The sequence below is a fragment of the Nerophis lumbriciformis genome, linkage group LG23 (assembly GCF_033978685.3).
Source record: "Nerophis lumbriciformis linkage group LG23, RoL_Nlum_v2.1, whole genome shotgun sequence".
NCBI lineage: Eukaryota > Metazoa > Chordata > Actinopteri > Syngnathiformes > Syngnathidae > Nerophis > Nerophis lumbriciformis.
The window spans coordinates 34,249,664-34,275,208 of record NC_084570.2 but is presented as its reverse complement, the minus strand read 5'-3'; the positions used below and the strand labels follow the sequence as shown (position 1 = coordinate 34,275,208).

Sequence of the window (25,545 nt, the reverse complement as noted above, 5' to 3'; positions counted from 1 at the left end):
ATGTATTTCCGTGAGAGCCACATAATATTTTTTAACACTGAATAGAACTAAATGCGTTTAAGTAAGACCAACATTTTTAGAGTATAATAAGTCTCTTATTCTTTTTAATAACATTGTTTTCCTGAAGCTAACCAAAAATAAATAAAATACTTCTTGAACAGGTGCGGTAGAAAAAAACGGATGGATGGATTAAAATGCATGAGAATGTTTTATATTTTGAACGTTATTTTTAACACTGTGATTACCAGCGGAATTATTCATTACTTATCATGTTAAGCAATGTCAGCTAAGATTTATCTGAGAGCCAGGTGCAGTCATCAAAAGAGCCACATCTGGCTCGAGATCCATAGGTTCCCTACCCTTGGGTTAGAGTGTCCGCCCTAAGATCGGTAGGTCGTGAGTTCAAACCCCGGCCGAGTCATACCTAAGACTTTAAAAAATGGAGCCATTACCTCCCTGCTTGACACTCGGCATCAAGGGTTGGAATTGGGGGTTAAATCACCAAACAATGATTCCCAGGCACGGCCACCGCTGCTGCTCACTGCTCCCCTCACCTCCCAGGGGGTGATCAAGGATGATGGGTCAAATGCAGAGAATAATTTCGCCACACCTCGTGTATGTGTGTGATAATCATTGGTACTTTAACTTAAAATACGGTAAACCTTCTCGGCAAAATTCCCCCCCAAAAAGTGCAATTCCCCTTTAACTTCTTCTTCTAGCTTCTTGCTCATCTCGTCCTCTTTGACTTTGTCGCATGTATGTGTGCCATTCAGCACATTCTTCACACGGCGTGGCACTTCACGACTTCATACCAAGCGTCCTCCTAATAGACTCGCCATCTGAGCCTCGGCATCTTCGCCCACTTTCCTCCAGGAGAAAGAATAAGGCAAAGGTGGAGAATTTATGGTTTCTAAGTGGCTGTGAGTGAATAACGAGTTTAACTTTCCAGCATGTTGACATTTAGTTCCGGTTGTTCGCAACCTCTCCTTATGTTGGATGTTATGTGTAGGATGTTGAAGACCGAAGGTGGGCCAAGGGGGAAAAAAGAACGTTGTTTGCTCTGCACTCACCTGATAAAGAAGGAATGTCAGCGCCTCCTTGCAATGTGCCGCCTGTAAAAAATGTTTAATGTGGATTTTTATCTCGAGGGCAGAGAAACTCGGTCGATAAAGATGTTTTCGTCACATTTCTGAGACATATACGGTCGATGGCCGCGAGCCGGGGGTTGGGGAGCACATCGCACAGGGCGAACATAATTTGCCTCGCAATATGTCACTAGTGTGAGAAGTGTGGCAAAGTGGAGGAGGCTAAAAAATCCTCGCGTCTCCTCGTTATTGCTAAGGTTGGACTTCAGATGGCATATTTGCCATGGAGGATATAGCAATGTCAACTTGGCAATAGTTTGTTTGTCAACGGAAAACGGAACTGGGTGTTATATGCAATTATTTTGAATGTGTTTTTCCACTTTTCTCAACTTTTCTTTAAAAGCCTAACCGGGGACTAGGGTTGCAAATGAGCCTGTGGCTAGAAGTCTTCTGTACTTTGACATGGCTTTACCTATGTTTCATTGTACTGTCCCTTGTCAAATAAATACATAAAAGACTGACGGTACGGAACTCTTTAATAACTAAAGTTCCTTGGGTGAATAATGTTAACTCACTATACCGGTATGTTTTAGTGTTTCCATGGTGAGTTTACTGACAGATATAAGTAAGTACTTTACACTGCTTTACATTAGAAATGGCAACAGCGGAGGATGAATGTCTCATAACAAGAAGAAGCTTACACTTTGCGCACGTCCGCCATTGTAGTCCGTGCCGACACAGAAGTGTAAGCTTCTTCTTTTTCTCTATCTTCTTGTTATGGGACATTCATCCTCTGCTGTTGCCATTTCTAATATAAAGTAGTGTAAAGTTCTAACTTATATCTGTCAGTAAACTCGCCATGAAAGCACTAAAACATACTGGTGTAGTGACTTTACATTATTCACCCAAGGAACTTTAGTTATTAGAGAGTTCCGTACAGCCAGTCTTTTATGTATTTATTTGACAAGGGACAGTACAATGAAACATAGGTAAAGCCATGTCAAAGTACAGAAGACTTCTAGCCACAGGCTAATTTGCAACCCTCGTCCCCGGTTAGGCTTTTAAAGAAAAAGTTGAGAAAAGTGAAAAACACATACAAAATAATTGCATATTACACCCAGTTTTTCAGTTTTTCTTTGAAATATCGTGAAGGTGCATGAATTTGTACAGAAACTGGACCCCTCCCAGTTGTGCAAATACCCGCAATAACCTGCTCAGTGTTTCTAGTGGTTAGAGTGTCCGCCCTGAGATGGGTAGGTCGTGAGTTCAAACCCCGGCCGAGTCATACCAAAGACTATAAAAATGGGAGCCGTTACCTCCCTGCTTGGCACTCAGCGTCAAGGGTTGGAATTGGGGGTTAAATCACCAAAAATGATTCCCAGGCGTGGCCACCGCTGCTGCTCACTGCTCCCCTCACCCTCAAGGGTGATGGGTCAAATGCAGAGAATAATTTCGCCACACCTAGCATGTGTGTGTGACTATCATTGGTACTTTAACTTTAACTTGAATTCATATACACTCATCAGCCATCACATCCATCCATCCATTTTTTTTACCGCTTGTCCCTGTTGGGGTTGTCGAGGGGGATCTGCCAATAATGAATTTCAGAGTATGTTGTTTGTTTAGCCGTAGCCAGGTGTCATTTGGTGGTCCGCAGAGAAAATCTTGTTTCGTTCTTGACATGCTGTAAATGTGCAACTGACACCACCACCCATCCCCACACCTCATGCCATGTTGAGGACAGCGGCCAATCACGGACAAGAAAGGACCCTCCCATGTTCAGATAAATAGCAGCAAACACCCGGGGATGGTCTATCTGCTGGACTCCACAACCCTCAGTTGAGTCTCTGAACCTGCTCCTCGCTGCCACCATGTCTGCCCGAGCTTTGAAGACCACCACCTTAACCACCGTGTCCTCATCCAGGGGCCCAGGCCAGGGCTTCAGTAGCCGTTCCTTCTCCGGCTACGGCGGCCGAGGTGTGGGCGGCGCCCGGCAGAGCTGCGCCGTCCGCAGCTCTTACGGCGGGATAGGCAGCAGCGGCGCCGCGGTCGGCGCCGGGGGGTTCAAGGTAGCCGGTGGGTATGTCGTCGGGGGGTCAGCCCAAAGGGCCGGGGGGTTAGAGTTTGGCTTTGTGGGCTTTGGTGGAGGCATGGGGTGTGGCATGGCCCAGGAGGTGGTGGCTCCCATCACGACAGTGACTGTGAACAAGAGCCTGCTGGCTCCCTTGAACCTGGACTTTGACCCCACCATCCAGGCGGTCCGCATCCAGGAGAAGGAGCAGATCAAGACCCTCAACGACCGTTTCGCTTCTTTCATTGACAAGGTCAGTCAGTTACTGTTAAAGCCTCTTTTTTTACATCTACATTATTTTCCTATCTGTGTCTTTTATGCGGTACCCAGTAGGGTTGTACGGTATACCGGTACTAGCATAGTACCGCAATACTAATGAATCATATTCGGTAATATACTGCCTCTAAAAAGTACCGGTCCACCACCCCCCGACCCCCTGTCGTCGTCACGTCGTGACATTGCTGGTTTTATGAGCAGAGCAGTATGTTCGGCAGTTCACACACACAGAGTACTTACAAGCAGACACAGTGTGTAGACAGAAAAGGGAGAACGGACGCATTTTGGTGTAAAAAGTAAAGATAAAGGTGAAGTTATAACAATGAAACACCCTCAGGAAGAGGTGCTTTAAGACATAGCTAACTAGCTAGCAGCTAACATCCATCCGCAGTCGGCAGTGTTTTAGCTACTTATAAATCACTAATCCTGGCCTCCAAGTACATTATCACTGGAGGACGAGGAAAAGCTAAACATGCTTTACTACACACCGTACCTCACCGGTGTCACAATGTAAACAAACGGCATTGGTGGATCTACACCTGACATCCACTGTAATGATACCAAGAACAAGAGTGTAGCTAGTCGATGCTACTATGATTAAATTGATATTTTTTAGCATCACAAAATCTTCTTTTGTAAAAAAGCAAATTTTATTATGTTTATAAAGCCAGGAAATATGTCCCTGGACACATGAGGACTTTAATTATAAATAATGAATAATCCTGTAACTACTTGGTATCAGATCGATACCTAAATGTGTGGTATCATCCAAAACTAATGTAAAGTATCAAAGAAGAGACGAATAAGTGATTATTAGTGTAGATAGAACATGTTAAAAGACAAAATAAGCAGATATTAACAGTAAATGAACAAGTAGGTTAATAATCCATTTTTACAGTTTGTCCCTCATAATGTAGACAAAATAATAGGTAGATAAATGACACAATATGTTACTGCATACGTCAGCAGACTAATTAGGAGTCTTTGTTTGTTTACTTACTACTAAAAGACAAGTTGTCTAGTATGTTCACTATTTTATTTAAGGACTAAATTACAATAATAAACATATGTTTCATGTACCCTAAGATTGTTTGTTCAAATAAAGACAATAATGACATTTGTTTGTGGTCCCCTTTATTTAGAAAAGTATCGAAATACATTTTGGTACCGGTAACCAAAATATTGGTATCGGGACAACACTAGTACCCAGCAAAGTGAGATATGTTTACACCAAAGTTGTCTCACTGTTGGTCCGTATAAGCGGCTCTGGCACGGAATGGGGGATGAAGTCCACCTTTGGACTTAGTAGCCACACCACAACAAAGGTGGGATGTTGCCCGTATGGCGGTATTCAACTTGCCAGGACAGGAAATAACTTAGCCGTGGACTAGAGGACCGTGCACGTCTGACTTGCTGCAACCCTTTCGGTGCCGTTTACACAGAACCGCGACCCTGAAAAAGGTGCAAGAATTTGAGAATATTAGAATAGAATATAACTTAATAGTCATTGCACTGAAAAAGTACAAATATATTAGTTTTCACTACAAGCTGTCCAAGAACAGGAGTAGACAGAACAGGAAGTCTGAAGGGTAACAAACTAGCGGCACCCTTTAAAGGGGTACGAAGGAAAGGTAAACATGGCGGAAGGGGGAGAAAAGTGAAGCTCTCGCCACATAGGAGCTCAGTTTGGGACCAGAAAAAAACCTCAAGCAACATAAGCTCATTTGAGTGCAAATTACAACACACAAAACTCGAGACTTGCATCCGGGCCAAAGCTGCAACCACCATGGGTGAAGTAAAACGTACAATGTAAAAGTTTTTTTTTTTTTTAATAGGAATGGGAATTATTTGATTCAAAATTAATTTCTTGGGGTGACGATTTGATTCTCAATTCTCAACCTCAAACCGATATGGTGAATGGGTTATACTTGTAGAGTGCCATTCTACCTTCAAGGTACTCCAAAGCGCTTTGACACTATTTCCACATTCACCCATTCACACACACACACACACACACACACACACACACACACACACACACACACACACACACACACACACACACACACACACACACACACACACACACACACACACACACACACACACACACACACATTCACAAGGCACTGACCACGACTCATCAGGAGCAAGGGTGAAGTCTCTTGCTCATTGATTGATTGATTGAACGGACGTGATGAGGATGGCGGAAGCTGGGGAAGCCTCAGGTTGCTGGCACGGCTACTCTACCAACTGAGCCACGCCACCCCCATACAAGATATGGTTTACAAATTATGATAAAACCTTTTCAAAACAGGTTACAAAATGTATTTTTGAAAAAAATATTTTCGAAAAAAATGTTTTAGAAAAATATATTTTAGAAAAATATATTTTTGAAAAATATATTTTAGAAATTTATATTTTAGAAAAATGTATTTTTGAAAAATATATTTTTGAAAAATAGGTGGCAACTTGTCCAGTGTGTATGTATTTTTGAATTTTTTTTTTTAAAAACATGTATTTTATTTTATTTAAAAAAATATATTTTATTAAAGATTTTTGAAAAATATGAATCGAATTGCAATCAGAATGATTTAAAATTGGAATTAGGAAGTCAATCGATTTTTTAGAGCACCCCTAACTTTGCAAATGCTAGAACATACTGCTGTTTTATCGTAGGTCCATTCGTATAATGAGATGCTACACAGAAACAGAGGAATTTCGTGCGAACAAAAAGTGCTAACTTCTCAATGAACGCCGTACTTCCCAGACTGTAGAGCGCACCGATTTATAAACCGCACCCTCTAAATTTGAGTAAGAATGACTTATTTCCATATATAAGCCGCACTGGACAAAAAGACGCAGCTATATACGTCGTGCAATGAGTTATTTACACAGAAATATTTTGTAAATGTTTACATATATACCTTAATTCTTTCCAAATGGTGTCTGTAAAACGGCAGTAAAACGGCTGATCAAACAGAAGTCCACGTCATGGACCCACCAGCTGCGCAAGCTAGCTTTCCAATCAGCTAAAGGAATTTGTGAAAACGGAAACAATACAAAAAGAATGCCATTGTAAGTTAATAACACTAACACACACACTCGTAAACCTGTTAGCATATTAGCTATTGCTAATGACGCCAGCTTGATTACATCACAATGCACGTACAAATATGCATAAAAACACTCCTACAGACATCACACACGGTTTAGTAAATCTGAATTGTTTTAGTACATTGTAAATCTTGCAAACGTTGCTTGGAGTGATGAATGGAGAATCTATATGCTATTTACGACGAAAAGACAAAACGACACTTCTACTTCCGGTTCAAAGCTTTAAACGGCAGGAAACACTTGAAGGCATTCACGGAAAGATGGCGCCATAGCACAAACAATAATGCACCATTTGAGTGTATTTGCATGTGTTTTATGAAAACTATTTGCTAAATCTGTAAATTAGCTGCAACGTTTTTACAAGCCGCGGGGTTCAAAGCCTAGGAAAGAAAATAGTGGCTTATTGTCCGGTAATTAAAACAGATTTCGTAAAACTGATAATAAAACAGTCTCATGAGTCGGGGCCATTAGATTTAAGGAATGATTGCGCATGAGCGTGAACTAATTTCAACAATCCATGGCAACATAGTCCAGATACAAAACAGAAGTGTGGCACCCATTTTTGTGTTATTTATATTTCTCTAGTCCTGCATATATTATTATGGTTTAAAGATGGCTTGGGCCTACTGCGCTACTGCACTTTGGTGTTGGTCATTGTGGTGGTGCTTGATGAATACTTGGGCCTACTGCGCTACTGCATTTTAATTTAGCTAATTATGTTTGTGGTAGCCATTGTTGTGTTATTTACAGAGGTGGGTAGTAACGCGCTACATTTACTCCGTTACATCTACTTGAGTAACTTTTGGGATAAATTGTACTTCTAAGAGTAGTTTTAATGCAACATACTTTTACTTTTACTTAAGTATATTTATAGAGAAGGAACGCTACTTTTACTCCGTTACTTTTATCTACATTCAGCTCGCTACTCGCTACTAATTTTTATCGATCTGTTAATGCACGCTTTGTTTGTTTTGGTCTGTCAGACAGACCTTCAAAGTGCCTGCCTTACTGGTGACGTTTCACTTCGTTCCACCAATCAGATGCAGTCACTGGTGACGTTGGACCAATCAAACAGAGCCAGGTGGTCACATGACCTGACTTAAACAAGTTGAAAAACTTATTGGGGTGTTACCATTTAGTGGTCAATTGTACGGAATGTGTACTGTACTGTGCAATCTAATAATAAAAGTTCCAATCAATCAATCAATCAAAAGTGTGAAGGAAAAAATATACTTTTTTTATTTCAACCGTACATCCCATCAAAAGCCTCAAGACTGACCGCACATGAGGACGTTCCTGTCTTCACAATAAAAGTGCCGCTCCATCGCGCCTGCGCTTTCAAAACAAGAGTCTCCGAAAGCCAGCGCAAACAAGCTAGCAAGCTACGGAGTTTGACGCCAATATATTTCTTGTAAAGTGTATAAAAACGAATATGGAAGCTGGACAAATAGGATGCCAAAAACCCACCACTTTCATGTGGTATTAGACAGAAAGGAGGAACTTTTCTTCTCCTCCATTTGAAAACGTGGACATTATCATCACTACTGTCTGATTACAATCAATGCAAGTCATCAGAATCAGGTAATACACCAACTTATATTCTAGTCTTCATTAAAGAAAGGAATCTATATGTTAAACATGCATGTATATTCATTAAAACACCTTTAACATGTAAACAAAAACAGCAAAATAAATACATATAAATGATATACTGTATATATCAATGTATATGTATGTATATATATATATATATATATGAGTGTGTATGTTACTCATCAGTTACTCAGTACTTGAGTAGTTTTTTCACAACATACTTTTTACTTTTACTCAAGTAAATATTTGGGTGACTACTCCTTACTTTTACTTGAGTAATAAATCTCTAAAGTAACAGTACTCTTACTTGAGTACAATTTCTGGCTACTCTACCCACTTCTGGTTATTTATACTTTTCTAGTACTGCATATATTATTAAGTTAAATATTTTTTGGAATTGCCATGAAAATATGTTTTGATATATTGCAAGTTAATTTATTGAATTATAAAGCGTCATTGACGTTGTGTGTCATTTTCAGCACCTATGTGAGAGCATGTAGGTGCACAGGTGGAACTAATTGGACAATTATTAGGTTGAGAGACTGGCGGTGAAAACAGTTTTTGACCACTTCTAACGTAACACTCGAGCCTTAGTTTTCTGTTTATAGCTTTGTATGCAGTTCAACTCAATTTTGTTCACCGTGGCAAGAAGACCTTTTTGCAAATAAATCTATTTTTTGAGATACTTAAGTTGAAGTTGCGTTTGAAAGTGCACCACCTGTGCTGGCTCAGCCCGCGGCCTTTGGTTTGGAACCTGGGACATGTTGGAAAAGCCGTTACAAGAAGAATTGGGCTCATCAGTCCAAACATATACTGTATTTTTTGGACTATAAGGCGCACTTAAAATCCTTTTTCCCCCCCCTCAAAAATCAACAGTGCGCCTTATAACCCGGTGCGCCTAATGTGCGGCATCATTTTGGTTTTGCTTACCGACCTCGAAGCAATTTTATTTGGTACATGATGTAATGCTAAGTGTGGCCAGTAGATGGCAGTCACGCATAAGAGATACGTGCAGACTGCAATATCAATCAATCAATCAATCAATGTTTATTTATATAGCCCTAAATCACAAGTGTCTCAAAGGGCTGCACAAGCCACAACGACATCCATTTTATATGTTCCATTGAGAATATAGAACATTACACAAGGCGCTCAAAAATCTGTCAAAATATTTTGGTACGACTTTGGAAAATTAGGATTGTGCTGTGCTTCGACAGGAGTATAATGGTGTGTGTATAAGGTAAGACATATTTTCTGGCGTTTTGTTTCACAATATTATGCAAAAGCAACTTTTCTTACCCTTTGGTACCTGCTGATGTGTATTTGAGATCTGCATAAGTCCTGAAAATTTGCGCTCTTCCGCCATTGTAGTCCGTGCCGACACCGTAGTGTTTTTGTCTATCTTCTTGTTATGGGACATTCATCCTCCACTGTTGCCATTCCTAATATAAAGTAGTGTAAAGTTCTTACTTATATCTGTCAGTAAACTCGCCATGAAAGCGCTAAAACATACCGGTGTAGTGAGTTTACATTATTCACCCAATGAACTTTAGTTATTAGAGAGTTCCGCTCGGACGTTTTTTCACGGGACACATTTCGGGCGTTGTTGTTGCACTAGTGAGACACGGATGAGGAGATGCTGCTCCGTTATTGATTGAAGTAAATTCTGAACAAACTTTATTGAGCTGCCATGATGATAAGGTTTGATGTCAGCCTGCAGACGGACGCCAACTCTCCCTGTAATTGATCAGCTGTTATCTGGAGGTTATCTGCCACGCATGGCTGTTCTTGTTTGAGGAGGCCCCGCTAAGAAATGTGGGCAAGGAAGTTAACCTGTGGCCCACTAGTGTCAAAAAACTACACAAAAAGTCACATGCCGTTGTAAAAACTACACACCCATGCACCCTTGTTGTGTTTGACCCCGCCCAGGGGATTGTCACACAGTTGTGTGTTCATGTCTTCACAATGGACTGTGCAATAATCAATGTGACATGAGTACAGTTGTGTTCATGTCTTCACAATGGACTATGACATAATCAATGTGAGATGAGTACAGTTGTGTGTTCATGTCTTCACAATGGACTGTGCAATAATTAATGTGACATGAGTACAGTTGTGTTCATGTCTTCACAATGGACTGTGCAATAATCAATGGGACATGAGTACAGTTGTTATTCATGTCTTCACAATGGACTGTGCAATAATCCATGTGACATGAGTACAGTTGTTATTCATGTCTTCACAATGGACTGTGCAATAATCCATGTGACATGAGTACAGTTGTTATTCATGTCTTCACAATGGACTGTGCAATAATCAATGGGACATGAGTACAGTTGTTATTCATGTCTTCACAATGGACTGTGCAATAATCCATGTGACATGAGTACAGTTGTTATTCATGTCTTCACAATGGACTGTGCAATAATCAATGGGACATGAGTACAGTTGTTATTCATGTCTTCACAATGGACTGTGCAATAATCAATTGGACATGAGTACAGTTGTTATTCATGTCTTCACAATGGACTGTGCAATAATCAATGTGACATGAGTACAGTTGTGTTCATGTCTTCACAATGGACTGTGCAATAATCCATGAGACATGAGTACAGTTGTTATTCATGTGTTAGGGGACGGCGTGGCGCCGTTGGGAGAGTGGCCGTGCCAGCAACCTGAGGGTTCCTGGTTCGATCCCCAGCTTCTACCAACCTAGTCACGTCCAATGTGTCCTTGAGCAAGGCACTTCACCCTTGCTCCTGATGGTTCGAGGGTAGTGCCTTGCATGGCAGCTCCCGCCATCAGTGTGTGAATGTGTTTGTGAATGGGTGAATGTGGAAATAGTGTAAAAGCGCTTTGAATACCTTGAAGGTAGAAAAGCGCTGTACAAGTATAACCCATTTACCATGTCTTCACAATGGACTGTGCAATAATCAATGGGACATGAGTACAGTCGTTATTCATGTCTTCACAATGAACTATGAAATAATCCATGTGATATGAGTGTCAGAGGAGAAGCATTCATTTTTCTTTCAGTCAATCATGCATTCCACACAGTGAACCTATTCTTGTGTTCTTCATGCATTCTCCATGGACCCGCCCCTCTACACACTCATTTCATTCAGTGCATTCATCAGTGTCTATACCAGACTTCCAAATAACACCACTATATCATAACTTTCACTGGTAATCTATTTCAGTGTTTTTCAACCTTTTTCGAGCCAAGGCACATTTTTTGTCATTGACAAAATGCGGAGGCACACCACCAGCAGAAAACATTGAAAAATGTAACTCAGCAGCCAATACTGACGGTAAAAGTCGTTCTGGCAATTGTGGGATATTAATTCAAACCCCAGCATGCATCACTTTAGCTCTTGTCTCAGAGTACTGTCACCACCTGTCACATCACAGTTTTTTGGTGTTTTCCTGTGTGTAATGTAGAGTTGTACAGCAGTGGTCACCAACCACCGGGCCATGGCCCGGTACCGGTCCGTGGATCGATTGGTACCGGGCCGCACAAGAATTAAAAAAATAAATAAATAAATTAAAACAAATAAATAAAAAATTAAAATTAAATCAACATAAAAAACACAAGATACAATTACAATTAGTGCACCAACCCAAAAAAAACTCCCTCCCCCATTTACACTCATTCACACTCATTCACACAAAAGGGTTGTTTCTTTCTGTTATTAATATTTCTGGTTCCTACATTATATATCAATATAGATCAATACCGTCTGCAGGGATACAGTCCGTAAGCACACATGATTGTATTTTTTTATGACAAACAAACAAAAAAAAAATACAAATCACCTAGTGTCCAAATAACTCTAAATTAAGTCTTTGTTACTTTAATAAGCAACTAATTAATGGTGAATATGTTCCCCATAATAAAGTGTTACCCCAAATGTTTTTTTTTTTTAACGGGCATGACGGCGGGTCGTCACGTCATGACATTGCGGGTTTTACGAGCAGAGAAGCATGTTCAGCAGAGCACACATAGAGTACTTACAAGCAGACACAGTGTGTAGACAGAAAAGGGGGAATGGGTGCATTTTGGTGTAAAAAGTAAAGATAAAGGTGAAGTTATAACACTGAAACCTCAGGAAGAGGTGTTTTAAGACATGGCTAGCTAGCTAGCGGCTAACATCCATCCACAGTGTTTTAGCTACTTCTAAATCACTAATCTTTGCCTCCATGGCGACAAATAAAGTATGTTTCTTACAAGTACCATAATCACTGCAGGGCGAGGAATAGCTAAACCTGCTTCACTACACACCGTAGGAGGATACAATAGCTCACCGCTAACAGCAAGCTAGCACCCCTGAATGTAAACAAATGCCTTTGGTGGATCTACACCTGACATCCACTGTAATGATACCAAGTATTGTCACAAAATCTTTTTTCCTTTTTTTTAAATTCATACCATGTTTATAAAGTCAGTAAATACGTCCCTAGACATATGAGGACTTTGAATGTGACAAATGCATTATCCTGTAACTACTTGGTATCGGATCGATACCCAAATTTGATGTATCATCCAAAACTAATGTAAAGTATCAAAGAAGAGAAGAATAAGTGATTATTACATTTTAACAAAAGTGTAGATAGAACATGTTAAAACAGAAAATAAGCAGATATTAACAGTAAATGAACAAGTAGATTAGTAATCCATTTTTTACAGTTTGTCCCTCATAATTTAGACACAATAAATGGTACATAAATGACACAATATGTTACTGCATACGTCAGCAGACTAATTAGGAGCCTTTGTTTGATTACTTGCTGTCCAAACAATACCCCGTTTGTTGACAAGAAGACATGACAGCCATTGAGTCTCTTTATTAACCAGAGGTAACACAATCCGGTTAAAAAAGATTCCAAAGAGCTGGCGTCAAAGCCAATACACTGCCGCTGCTAACTGTTAAAGCTAACAAAAAAAAGGCCCCCGCCTTTAAAAAGCACAAACAATTGAGACACAAACGTAAGATATTTGAAGCTTTTTTTGAAGTAAGGTATAAATTACTTTCCCTAGTAATGAAAGAGTAATTCTGATAGTAATTCATTTACTTGTTTTGGTAAAGTAAATGTAACAAGTAACTATAATTCATTACAAAATTAAAAACAAATATGAAAAAAAACCCAAAATAAAATAAATAAATAAATAAATACAAATAAAGAAAAAAAAAAAAATAATAATAATAATAATAATTCACTACTTGTTAAAAGTGATTTCCAGAACACTGCTACCAGGATAACCCCCATTATTATTCCTAAATAATTGCCCCTTCTGCAGGTGCGCTTCCTGGAACAGCAGAACAAGATGCTGGAGACCAAGTGGAAAGTTCTGCAAGAGCAAACCACGGCGCCCTCCAACATCGACGCCATGTTCGAGGCCTACATCGCCAACCTGCGCCAGCAGGCGGACAACCTGGGGCACGAAAAGGTCAAACTGGAATCGGACCTGCACCACATGGCCGGTCTGGTTGAGGACTACAAGACCAAGTGAGTGACGCTGTTTTCCACTTAGGTTGGCGATACTCACTAAATAGATCTCTAAATCAGTTCAATTCCATTAAAAAAAACAATATTTTATTTGAATATAAGGCAAATAGACAATGTAAACAAATAGCACCTTTTGTAATTGCACATACAAAATTGCACATAAGAATTACACATAGAGTAGGCTAATGTTAAAAATGCAAAAATTAATACATTTAGGAAAATAGTTCAGTCCGTGTTGGTGTTGTAGGTCTGGACCCCAGGACACAGGGAGAGCAGGAGAAGTGCAAGTAGGGTAAACACCAAGACTAGTGCAGCAAGGAGGTATGAGGACAGCTATGCACCTCATTGAGGTAGGACAGCCAGCAAGGACAGGTGTGTCCTGATTGTCAACCAGGCACAGGTGAGCCAGCCAGCGCTCAGACTAGAGGAGTGACGGAGGCAAACAGGAAGTGGAAACAAAAAATAAGAGCACTGTACAGGAAACAGCTGCGTTTTATAGGTATTGCTTCAATTAATAAGTGGATTTCTGTGGAAAGGCAGCATAGGAGGAACACTTTTTTTACCGTATTTTCTGTACTATAAAGTGCACATAAGCCGCACCTGGTAAAAAAATTTAAGAAAACAATATTTTTTTCCATAAATCAGCCGCAGATAAATACGTTGTGAAATAAGCTATTTGCACAGAAAGATTTTGCAAATTGTTATTTACATACCTAATTGTTTCCAAACAGTGTCTGGAACAAAACAGTAAAACTGCTGATCAAACAAAACAGAAGTCATATATATACATTATATATAGTCATATATATACGTTATGTATAGCCATATAGGTACAGGTACAGGTACATTGTGAAATAAGCTATTTGCACAGAAATATTTTGTAAATTGTTATTTACATACCTAATTGTTTCCAAACAGTGTCTGTAACACGGCAGAAAAACGGCTGATCAAACAAAACAGAAGTCATGGTCATAGATCCACTAGCTGCGCAAGCTAGCTCTCCAATCAGCAAAACAGACTCAACAACTCCACTGTGACGTTTTGGTGAATTTATGAAAGTGAAACAATACAAAAAGAATGACACTCGTAAATGTGTTAGCATACTAGCTAATACTAACAACGCTAGCTTGATTACATTAAATAGCACATACAAATATGCATGAAAACACTCCTACAGACATCACACGTGGGACGGTTTGGTAAGTAAGATTTTTTTAGTTATATTATAAATCTTACAAACGTTGCTCGGAGCGATAAATGAAGAATCTTTTCGAAGCAGGATGCTATGGACGGTTATACTTCAGGTTCGAGACACAAAACAGGAAGTACATTTTCAACCCTGCAGTAAGCAAACTCGTCCAAAAGATGACACAAACAAAAAATGACACACCTTTTCAGTGTCTCTTGTAGTATTAAAATGATTTGTTGAATAGAAAACTTTATGGCCGTTAGCTAAGCAAAATCCATAAATTAGCCACGCAGTTTTATAAACCGCAGGGTCCAAAGCGTTGGAAAATGAAAGTCCCAAAAATAGGGTATTTTTGCATCATGTTGACATATTTCACTGTGAATACATATGGACTTTTTTTTGTTAGATACGAGGATGAGATCAACAAGCGCAACGACTGTGAGAACAACTTTGTCCTCCTAAAGAAGGTTTGTATCAGGTCCACCTCTAAAAAAAAAATAATATTAGTTGTGACTTGATGTAAGGATGATTGTTGACCATGCAGGACACAGATGCAGCCTACCTGGTGAAGGCAGAGCTGGAGGCCAAACTGGACGCACTTTCTGACGAACTGGACTTCCTGAGGCAGATCTATGACGCCGTAAAAACCTTTGTTTACCTCAGACTATTAGTCGTCCGTGTCCTTCCTGGTCCTGCCATGTCCTTGGCTCTGCCCTCTGCAGGAAATCCAAGAGCTCCAGAGTCAGATCAAGGACACGTCGGTGGTGGTGGAGATGGACAACAGCCGCAGCCTTGACATGGACGCCATTGTTGCTGAAGTGCGGGCTCAGTATGAAGACATCGCCAATCGAAGCAGAGCTGAGGCCGAATCATGGTACCAGTCCAAGGTACAGCATATATATATATATATGTATATGTAATGTTTACTTAAACAACTACTTCTTACAGGATACAGCCATTTACTTGGGTTGTATATCTTTTTAAAAAGTACCCATTTAATTCAATAAAATAAAAAAAGGGTATAATGTATGGAATTTTTTAAAGTAATATATGAAAATAAGCTAAAAAATATGATATAAGTATTTTTAAAATATTTATAGCAATTTACTTGGGTCATATACAGTTACAAAAAAAAAAACATTTAATAAAAAATGTAAAAAGGCGGTAATAAAAGGGAAATAGTAATACATGACAAAAACTAAAAAATATGTAAGTATTTCCTATATATATATATATATATATATATATATATATATATATATATATATATATATATATATATATATATAATTTATTTATTTATTATTCATTATTTATTTTTTATTTTTTATTTATTTATTTATTTCTTTTTTTTCTACTTGGGAAAAAAAAATCTTACAGTGTTTAGCTAATTACTTTTGTAGTTAGAAAAAACAAAACACACCCATTCAGCAAATGATAAAACAGGTATGTGTGGACATTGTGTGGACATGGAATTGTCAATAAAAAATAAATACATTAAAAAGCTAATAAATATTTTTTAAATACATGTTTAATTATTTCCTACATGTACAAATATATATATACCGTATTTTCCGCACCATAAGGCGCCCTGGGTTATAAGCCGCGCCTTCAATGAACGGCATATTTCAAAACTTTGTCCACCTATAAGCCGCCCCGTGTTAACTGCGCTAAAGGAATGTCAAAAAAACAGTCAAATAGGTCAGTCAAACTTTAATAATATATTAAAACCAGCGTGATGTGGGCGCGCATGGAATCGTATATCAACATGGACGGAGCTGCGTGAAAAAAGCCACCCGGCCTCTTCGCGTAAACTTAAACTTCCCTTAACCACTCGCTCATCTTTTCTTCATCCATCCCTTCGAGTTAGCTTTTATGATGACGCCGGCTGGAAAGGTCTCTTTTGGCAAGGTCTTCCTTTTGAATATCACCATGGGTGGAAGTTTCTGGCCATTAGCATGTCAAGCTAGAACCACAGTGAAGGATGACTTCTCATTCCCTGTGGTGCGAATATTCACCGTACGTGCTCCCGTTGTATCCACAGTGCGGTTCACAGGAATATCAAAAGTCAGTGGAACCTCGTCCATGTTGATAATGTTCTCTGGCCGGATCTTTTTTTCAGCTATCTTGTTTTTACAATATGCACGGAAAGTAGCCAGCTTTTCTTGAAAGTCTTTAGGCAGTTGATGTGAAATAGTAATCCGTGTGCGGATGGAGAGATTGCGTCTTTTCATGAACCGGATCCCTGTCGCTTAGTAGGAGCCATTTTGTGGTCTTTACAGATGTAAACACACAAAGGAAATGAAACGTACGGTAATATCCGCGCGCTTTTTCTTCTTCTACGCGGGCGGGTGGTTGCTTACAGTAGAAGAAGAAGCGCTTCCTGTTCTATGGGGGCGGGTGCTTACCTTGGCGGTTGCTTGCGTAGAAGAAGAAGCACTTCCTCTTCTACGGGGAAAAAAGATGGCGGCTGTTTACCGTAGTTGCGAGACCGAATTTTATGAAAATGAATCTTAATATTAATCCATATATAAAGCGCACCGGGTTAAAAGCCGCACTGTCAGCTTTTGAGTAAATTTGTGGTTTTTAGGTGCGGCTAATAGTGCGGAAAATACGGTATATATATATATATATATATATATATATATATATATATATATATATATATATATATATATATATATATATATATATATATATACATATATATATATGACTCAAGCAAGCAAGTAAATATTGTATGTATATATATATATATATATATATATATATATATATATATATATATATATATATATATATATATATATATATATATATATATATATATATTTGTACATGTAGGAAATAATTAAACATGTATTTAAAAAATATTTATTAGCTTTTTAATGTATTTATTTTTATACATACAATATTTACTTGCTTGTTTGTATATGTATATATATATATATATATATATATATATATATATATATATATATATATATATATATATATATATATACATACAATATTTACTTGCTTGCTTGAGTCATTTCTTGTTTAAAAAAAAATACCCATTCGAGAAAAAAAGGCTAGTAAGTATGATTCATTTTGAACATGAAATCATCAATAAAAATTATTAAAAAAGCTAATAAATGTTAATGTAAATGTGAAATTAATAAAAATAACTTTGAAAGAAAGAAAAAAGCTAATAAACATTTTTTTATTTAAAATATGTTCAATAATTATTTCCTACATATATAAATGTACAGTATGCATGAAATATTATCGTTGCAAAAAAAAAAAAAAAAAATTCCTACATTTTTGGCTCGGTTGACAGAGCAGCCGTGCCAGCAACTTGAGGGTTCCAGGTTCGATCCCCGCTTCCGCCATCCTAGTCACTGCTGTTGTGTCCTTGAGCAAGACACTTCACCCACCTGCTCCCAGTGCCACCCACACTGGTTAAATGCAACTTAAGTATGTAGATAATGGCTTTCACTTTGTAAGGCGCTTTGAGTCTCTAGAAAAAAGCGCTATATAAATGTAATTCACTTCACTTTTGGGCCGCCAGCTCCTCCTCGAGAGCCGCCAGATGAAATCTTTTCCTCAGCTGTGGTCCGTGTGGCAGTAATGACAATGTCCAACAAACATAGAGACATTTCTTAAGCGCAAAAATGATGACTAAAATACTGAAGCTGTATTTTAATTTACACTTTAATTGTATTGACAGTTTAGTTAAAACTATTTATTATTAATTAGGTTGATTTATTTCAGCACAACATCCTGGTCTTTTTATGTGTCCCTTCTTATGTAGTATATTGTTTGTAATAATTTTGGTATTTTTCTAATCAGCCTGACCAAAGCCTAAGGTTTATTTGTTAAATAAATAATATTCTTAATGATTAAAACAAGGTTTCATACCATTTAACAAGTTTGTAAACTGTAAGCAGGTTAGATGTTATTATTGTATACGATCATTGTTAATATTTGTGTTGGCCCCGGCCCTCTGTGTAGTGGACAAGTTGGGTCCCGAGGTCAAAAAGGTTAAGAAGCCCTGTTCTTACCAACAAGAGATGTGAAACGCTGTATTGAGAATGAACACATGAACATGTGACATCATTGATATGTTGAATAAATGAACACATGACATGTGACATCATTGATGTGTGTCCAGTACGCAGAGATGCAGGAGTCTGCAGGCAAATGTGGCGACGACCTAAAGTCCACCAAAGCAGAGATCGCCGACATGAACCGCAGGATCATGAGACTGCAGTCTGAAATCGACATGGTTAAATCCCAGGTGCATGTACTAGAATAATGTGTACAACTCAGTAGAATACTGTGTACTACTCAACTCAGTAGAATACTCTGTTCTACTCAGTAGAATACTGCAAACTACTCGGTAGAATACTGTGTACTACTTGGTAGAATACTGCGTACTACTCAGTAGAATACTGTGTGCTTATCAGTAGAATTCTGCGTACTATTCGGTAGAATACTGTGTACTACTGGGTAGAATACTGTGTATTACTCTGTAGAATACTGTGTACTACTCCGTAGAATACTGTGCACTACTCTGTAGAATACTGTGCACTACTCTGTAGAATACTGTGCACTACTCAGTAGAGTACTGTGTAATTCTCAGCAGAACACAATGTACTACTCAGTAGAATACAGTGCACTACTCAGCAGAACACAATTCACTACTCAGAAGAATACTGTGTACTACTCAGTAGAATACTGTGTACTACTCAGCAGAACACAATGTAGTACTCAGAAGAATACTGTGCACTACTCAGTAGAGTACTGTGTACTACTCAGCAGAACACAATGTACAACTCATTAGAATACTGTATACTACTCAGTAGATTACTGTGCACTACTCTGTAGAATACTGTGTACTACTCAGCAGAACACAATGTACAACTCAGTAGAATACTGTGTGCTACTCAGTAGAATACTGTGTGCTACTGAGTAGAACACTGTGTACTACTCAGTAGAACACTGTGTACTACTCAGTAGAACACTGTGAACTACTCAGTAGAATACTGTGCACTACTCAGCAGAATACTGTGTACTACTCAGCAGAACACAATGTACAACTCAGTAGAATACTGTGTACTGCTCAGTAGAATACTGTGTACTACTCGGTAAAATACCGTATAATACTCAGCAGAACACAATGTACAACTCAGTAGAATACTGTGTGCTACTCAGTAGAATACTGTATACTACTCAGTAGATTACTGTGCACTACTCTGTAGAATACTGTGTACTACTCAGCAGAACACAATGTACAACTCAGTAGAATACTGTGTGCTACTCAGTAGAATACTGTGTGCTACTGAGTAGAACACTGTGTACTACTCAGTAGAACACTGTGTACTACTCAGTAGAACACTGTGAACTACTCAGTAGAATACTGTGCACTACTCAGCAGAATACTGTGTACTACTCAGCAGAACACAATGTACAACTCAGTAGAATACTGTGTACTGCTCAGTAGAATACTGTGTACTACTCGGTAAAATACCGTATAATACTCAGCAGAACACAATGTACAACTCAGTAGAATACTGTGTGCTACTCAGTAGAATACTGTGTACTACTCAGCAGAATACTGTGCACTACTCAGCAGAACACAATGTACAACTCAGTAAAATACTGTGTGCTATTCAGTAGAACACTGTGTACTACTCAGTAGCATACTGTGCACTACTCAGTACAAAACTGCGCACTACTCAGCAGAACACAATGTACAACTCAGTAGAATACTGTGTACTACTCAGTAGAACACTGTGTACAACTCAGTAGAACACTGTGTACTACTCAGTAGAACACTGTGCACTACTCAGTAGAATGCTGTGTGCTACTCAGTAGAACACTGTGTGCTACTCAGTAGAACACTGTGCACTACTCAGTACAATACTGTGCACTACTCAGCAGAACACAATGTACAACTCAGTAGAATACTGTGTACTACTCAGTAGAACACTGTGTACTACTCAGTAGAACACTGTGTGCTACTTAGTAGAACACTGTGTACTACTCAGTAGAACACTGTGTACTACTCAGTAGAACACTGTGCACTACTCAGTAGAATAATGTGCACTACTCAGCAAAATACTGTGTTCTACTCAGCAGTACACAATGTACAACTCAGTAGAATACTGTGTGCTACTCAGTAGAATACTGTGTGCTACTCAGTAGAATACTGTGCACTAATCAGCAGAACACAATGTACAACTCAGTAGAACACTTTGTACTACTCAGTAGAATACTGTGCACTACTTGGTTGAATACTGTGTACTATTAAGTAGAACAACCAGACTTTTCTCCATTGCTAAACTATTTCCTTGTGCAGATCAACAGCCTGGAGGCTCAGATCGCGGAGGCCGAAGAGCGCGGTGAGCTGGCGGTGAAAGACGCCAAGCTCCGCATCCGAGACCTGGAGGAAGCCCTCCAGAGGGCCAAGCAGGACATGGCCCTGCAGGTGCGCCAATACCAGGAACTGATGAACGTCAAGCTGGCGTTGGACATCGAGATCGCCACCTACAGGAAGCTGCTGGAGGGAGAGGAGGACAGGTATGGGGTCACCCAGCATGGACATCGTCATGACGTCATGTAATAATGCATCATCTCCTTCTCTTTGTAGGCTGGCAGCTGGAATCAAGACCAACGTGTCCAAAGTGACTTGTGCGTATTTCATGTTTTCCCACGCAGTAGTACCTCAAGTTACTGTGACCAATCTCAAATAGTCTCCCTCAAAACGTCTGTGAGATGCATTTGAAATAAAAACAAACTTCTAGCTAATCAATATTGTATCAAAACAATACCACCGACTGGACTACTAACTACCACACATGTTTTATGAAGTCATGTGAAAATAATGTACAGTATTTACTCGGGCTGTCAATCTTTGGGCACCACAAGATTCGATTCGATTCTGGGGGGTAATGATTCGATTCAGAATCGATTCTCGATTCAAAAAGATTCTCAATTCAAAATGAATACTTTTTTTTTTAAATAACATTGGGTGCCAGTTCTATGATTGACTACAGTCCTCCGTAAAATAGACATAGAAATAGTGTGTTATTCCAGCTTCCGTCAAACACACCATCAGCACCGTTTCCATATTTAATTTGTTAAATGTCCGTCGTTCTTGGCTGTTTTGCCGCAGCCTAGCAGTGATACGCCCGAATTGCTTTGCCAAGCTGACGATTTCCTTCCTTAATTCAATGAATATTGTCCATTTCTTCTTCTCAGCACTGTCCCTCGCGCTCACCTACGCTTGAAAACAAAGTTGTGTGGATCTCTAGCTATACACAGTAAAAAAATGCTGGGTTATTTGTTTCTACCCAAATGCTGGGTTGGGCCTGTTGGGTCATATTTTGGGTTATTTCTAAGGGGTCGGGTAGTTTTTGTGTTACTGGTTGGCGCCGAGTTTAAAAAACAACAAGTTGAAATACCGACCTCTGCCCGTCACGGAGTTTGGACTACAAAAACATGAAAAAAAACTCTACATTTATTTGGTAGAATTAACCCAGCATTGCAGTTAAAATGACCCAGCATTTGGGTTGAGTATTTGTTTAACCGATGTACTTGGTAGAAATAACCCAGCATTGCCGTTAAAATGACCCAGCATTTGGGTTGAGTATTTATTTAACCGATGTACTTGGTAGAATTAACCCAGCTTTGTAGTTAAAATGACCCAGCATTTGGGTTGAGTATTTATTTAACCAATTGGAAGAATTAACCCAGAATTGTCGTTAAAATGACCAATGCATTTGGGTTGAGCATTTATTTAACCGATGTACTTGGTAGAAATAACCTAGCATTGCAGCTAAAATGACCCAGCATTTGGGTTGAGTATTTATTTAACCGATGTACTTGGTAGAATTAACCCAGCTTTGTAGTTAAAATGACCCAGCATTTGGGTTGGGTATTTATTTAATCGATGTACTTGGAAGAATTAATGCAGCATTACCGTTAAAATTACCTAGCATTTGGGTTGAGTATTTGTTTAACCGATGTACTTGGTAGAATTAACCCAGCATTGCCGTTAAAATGACCCAGCATTTGGGTTGAGTATTTATTTAACCAATATACTTGTTAGAATTAACCCAGCATTACCGTTAAAATGACCCAGCATTTGGGTTGAATATTTAACCCATCTTGCTGGTTGGTTGTGTCCAATAATGACCCAGAAGCTGGGTAGAAAACGACCCAAATTGGGTATATTTCAACCTAGCGTTTTTTTCCGAGTGTAAGCTAATGCTAGCGAGTAAGACCAGATGTTTTAGGCAGATGCAATGTAACGTTTGCTATGCCAACTCCCGGCGAAGATGCTTGTAACTTAAAGCAAAAACAATAAGCTCGTGTCTCAAAACACTCTTAAGTTGAGTTACCACTGCAATTAGAAAAATACACATTAAGATCATCTAAATGTCTAACAGATGTTTATTTTTTATTTTTTATGAATATACAGCTTTAAACTACAAGACTTATGGTCTGGAGAGTTCTCGCACCCCGTCCTACATGAGCTGCTCCTTCGGCGCTGTCAAGGCCAGCGGAGGTTCCGCCTCCGGCCACGAGGGGGCAGCAGTGAAGAGCACCATCACAGTCACCAAGTCAGAGACGGTGGTGACCGCCAGTGAGGGGAAGAAGGAGGAGGTGGAGGTGAAGGTGGAGGTCCCCGCTGTGGAGGAGAAGAAAGAGCAGGAGCAGGAGCAGGTGGAGGCAGCGGCTGAAGAGTGAGCCTTGGTTTGATTTGGAGAAATAAAAAAAAGATACAATCAATTCAAATGGAAGGCGCGTCAGTACATGCATGTATCCACCAGATGGCAATGTGGTATAGCTTTTAAAAACCTGACCTCAATAAATCAAACTTCGCAAAATGTATTTTGTCAGTTTGTGTCCACTTGCCAAGTTGCTACCCTAATTATTTATAAATAAGCGCGCAACTCTCCTGATTCCAAAGGAAGTCAACAATACACAATAAAGGTTATGAAGGCCATTCTGTCACACCATGCAGCGTAATTCCAGGAAGCCAATGTTGGATGAAAAGAATGCAACAGGAACAGGTTGGAGCCTGCATTCTGGGTGGGGGAGCCGCACCCAGGGCCACACAGCGTCTCTTGGAGTGGAACGCATTTTGTCCTTTATTGTTCCTGCGACGACTACTGTGGTCGTCACCAGTCCTGATTAAAGGGAAAATAATAGGAGAGGCCTGCACACCATAATTGCCAACCCTCCCGATTTTCCCGGGAGACTCCCGAATTTCAGTGCCCCTCCCGAAAATCTCCCGGGGCACCCATTCTCCCGAATTTTTCTCGATTTCCACCCGGACAACAATATCGGGGGCCTGCCTTAAAGGCACTACCTTTAGCGTCATCTACAACCTGTCGTCACGCCCGCTTTTTCTCCATACAAACAGCGTGCCGGCCCTGTCACAAAATATATGCAGCTTTTACACACACACAAGCGAATGCAAGGCATACTTGATCAACAGCCATACAAGTCACACTGAGGGTGGCCATATAAACAACTTTAACACTGTTACAAATATGCGGCACACTGTGAACCAGTGACGTGCGGTGAGGTTCATGGCTGGTGAGGCACTGACTTCATCACAGTCAGATTTACAAACATATGAACCCTAAAGAGTATGTTATTCACCATTTGACTGGTAGCAGTTAACGGGTTATGTTTAAAAGCTCATACCAGCATTCTTCGCTGCTTGGCACTCAGCATCAAGGGTTGGAATTGGGGGTTAAATCACCAAAAATTATTCCTGGGCGCGGCGCCGCTGCTGCCCACTGCTCCCCTCACCTCCCAGGGGGTGATCAAGGGGATGGGTCAAATGCAGAGGACAAATTTCACCACACCTAGTGTGTGTGACAATCATTGGTACTTTAACTTAACTTTAACTTTACACATACAAACTGTAGCACACAAAAAAAAGCACATTTAATAAAAAAAACGTTATTATGGTCTTACCTTTACTTATAAATGAAGTCCATGCGCCGCTCCTTCTGAACAAAAGCCTCGATAACTTGTTCATAGAAGTCTTCCTTATCTTTCTTCAGTTTTAAAAGTCTCTCTGTCTCGATGGAGATCTTCCTTTAATTATTACCTCCTGCTTCGATTGAAAGTCCAGTTTAGAAAACTGTTCTGCCCTCACTATATGTGTTGAGGTTTCACAGCTTGGCAGACAGCTAACAACCAATCCATGACGTTCTAATAAAGTTCCAAAGCAGATGAATCCATTTAGGCTCTTTATTGTTGTTGATCTTGCTTTGTCTTGCACTGGACTTTTTTTTTTTGTAAAACTGAAATACACACAATGACAATGTATAAACTATATGATTCAATCAACACACTGAAATGCAATAGACAATATGTAAACATCAGCTCCACACAAATACACAGCAATATCATCACACAAATACTTCTGAGTGTTGAAACTATTTCTATGGTGGAAATACACGACCGGCAGCCATTTTAAGTCCTCAAACATCCATTAAATTAGTGCACAAAAATCGTTTTTCAATACACATCTTACTATCAAATTTAGCCACTTTCCACCTTCATATTGAGCCACATAAACAAGTTAAACAGTTTACTTACAGACTTATCTTTTCCAAGGCTTGTAAGAGGTAACACAACTTGTCTACTTCTTATTGTCTCATAAACTGAACTAACATCGTAAACCAGAAGTGCCC

General features: G+C 39.3%; 1 protein-coding gene across 1 annotated transcript; it reads left to right on the top strand.

The window, feature by feature from the left end:
• The first annotated feature begins 2,956 nt into the window (after nucleotides 1-2,956).
• LOC133622569 (keratin, type II cytoskeletal 8-like) lies at nucleotides 2,957-23,578 on the top strand. Its single transcript, XM_061985403.1, has 9 exons — nucleotides 2,957-3,409; nucleotides 13,442-13,650; nucleotides 15,246-15,306; nucleotides 15,384-15,479; nucleotides 15,562-15,726; nucleotides 18,996-19,121; nucleotides 21,186-21,406; nucleotides 21,477-21,517; nucleotides 23,310-23,578. The coding sequence occupies exons 1-9, from the start codon at nucleotides 2,957-2,959 to the stop codon at nucleotides 23,576-23,578; spliced, it is 1,641 nt and encodes a 546-aa protein (XP_061841387.1).
• The last annotated feature ends 1,967 nt before the right edge of the window (nucleotides 23,579-25,545 follow it).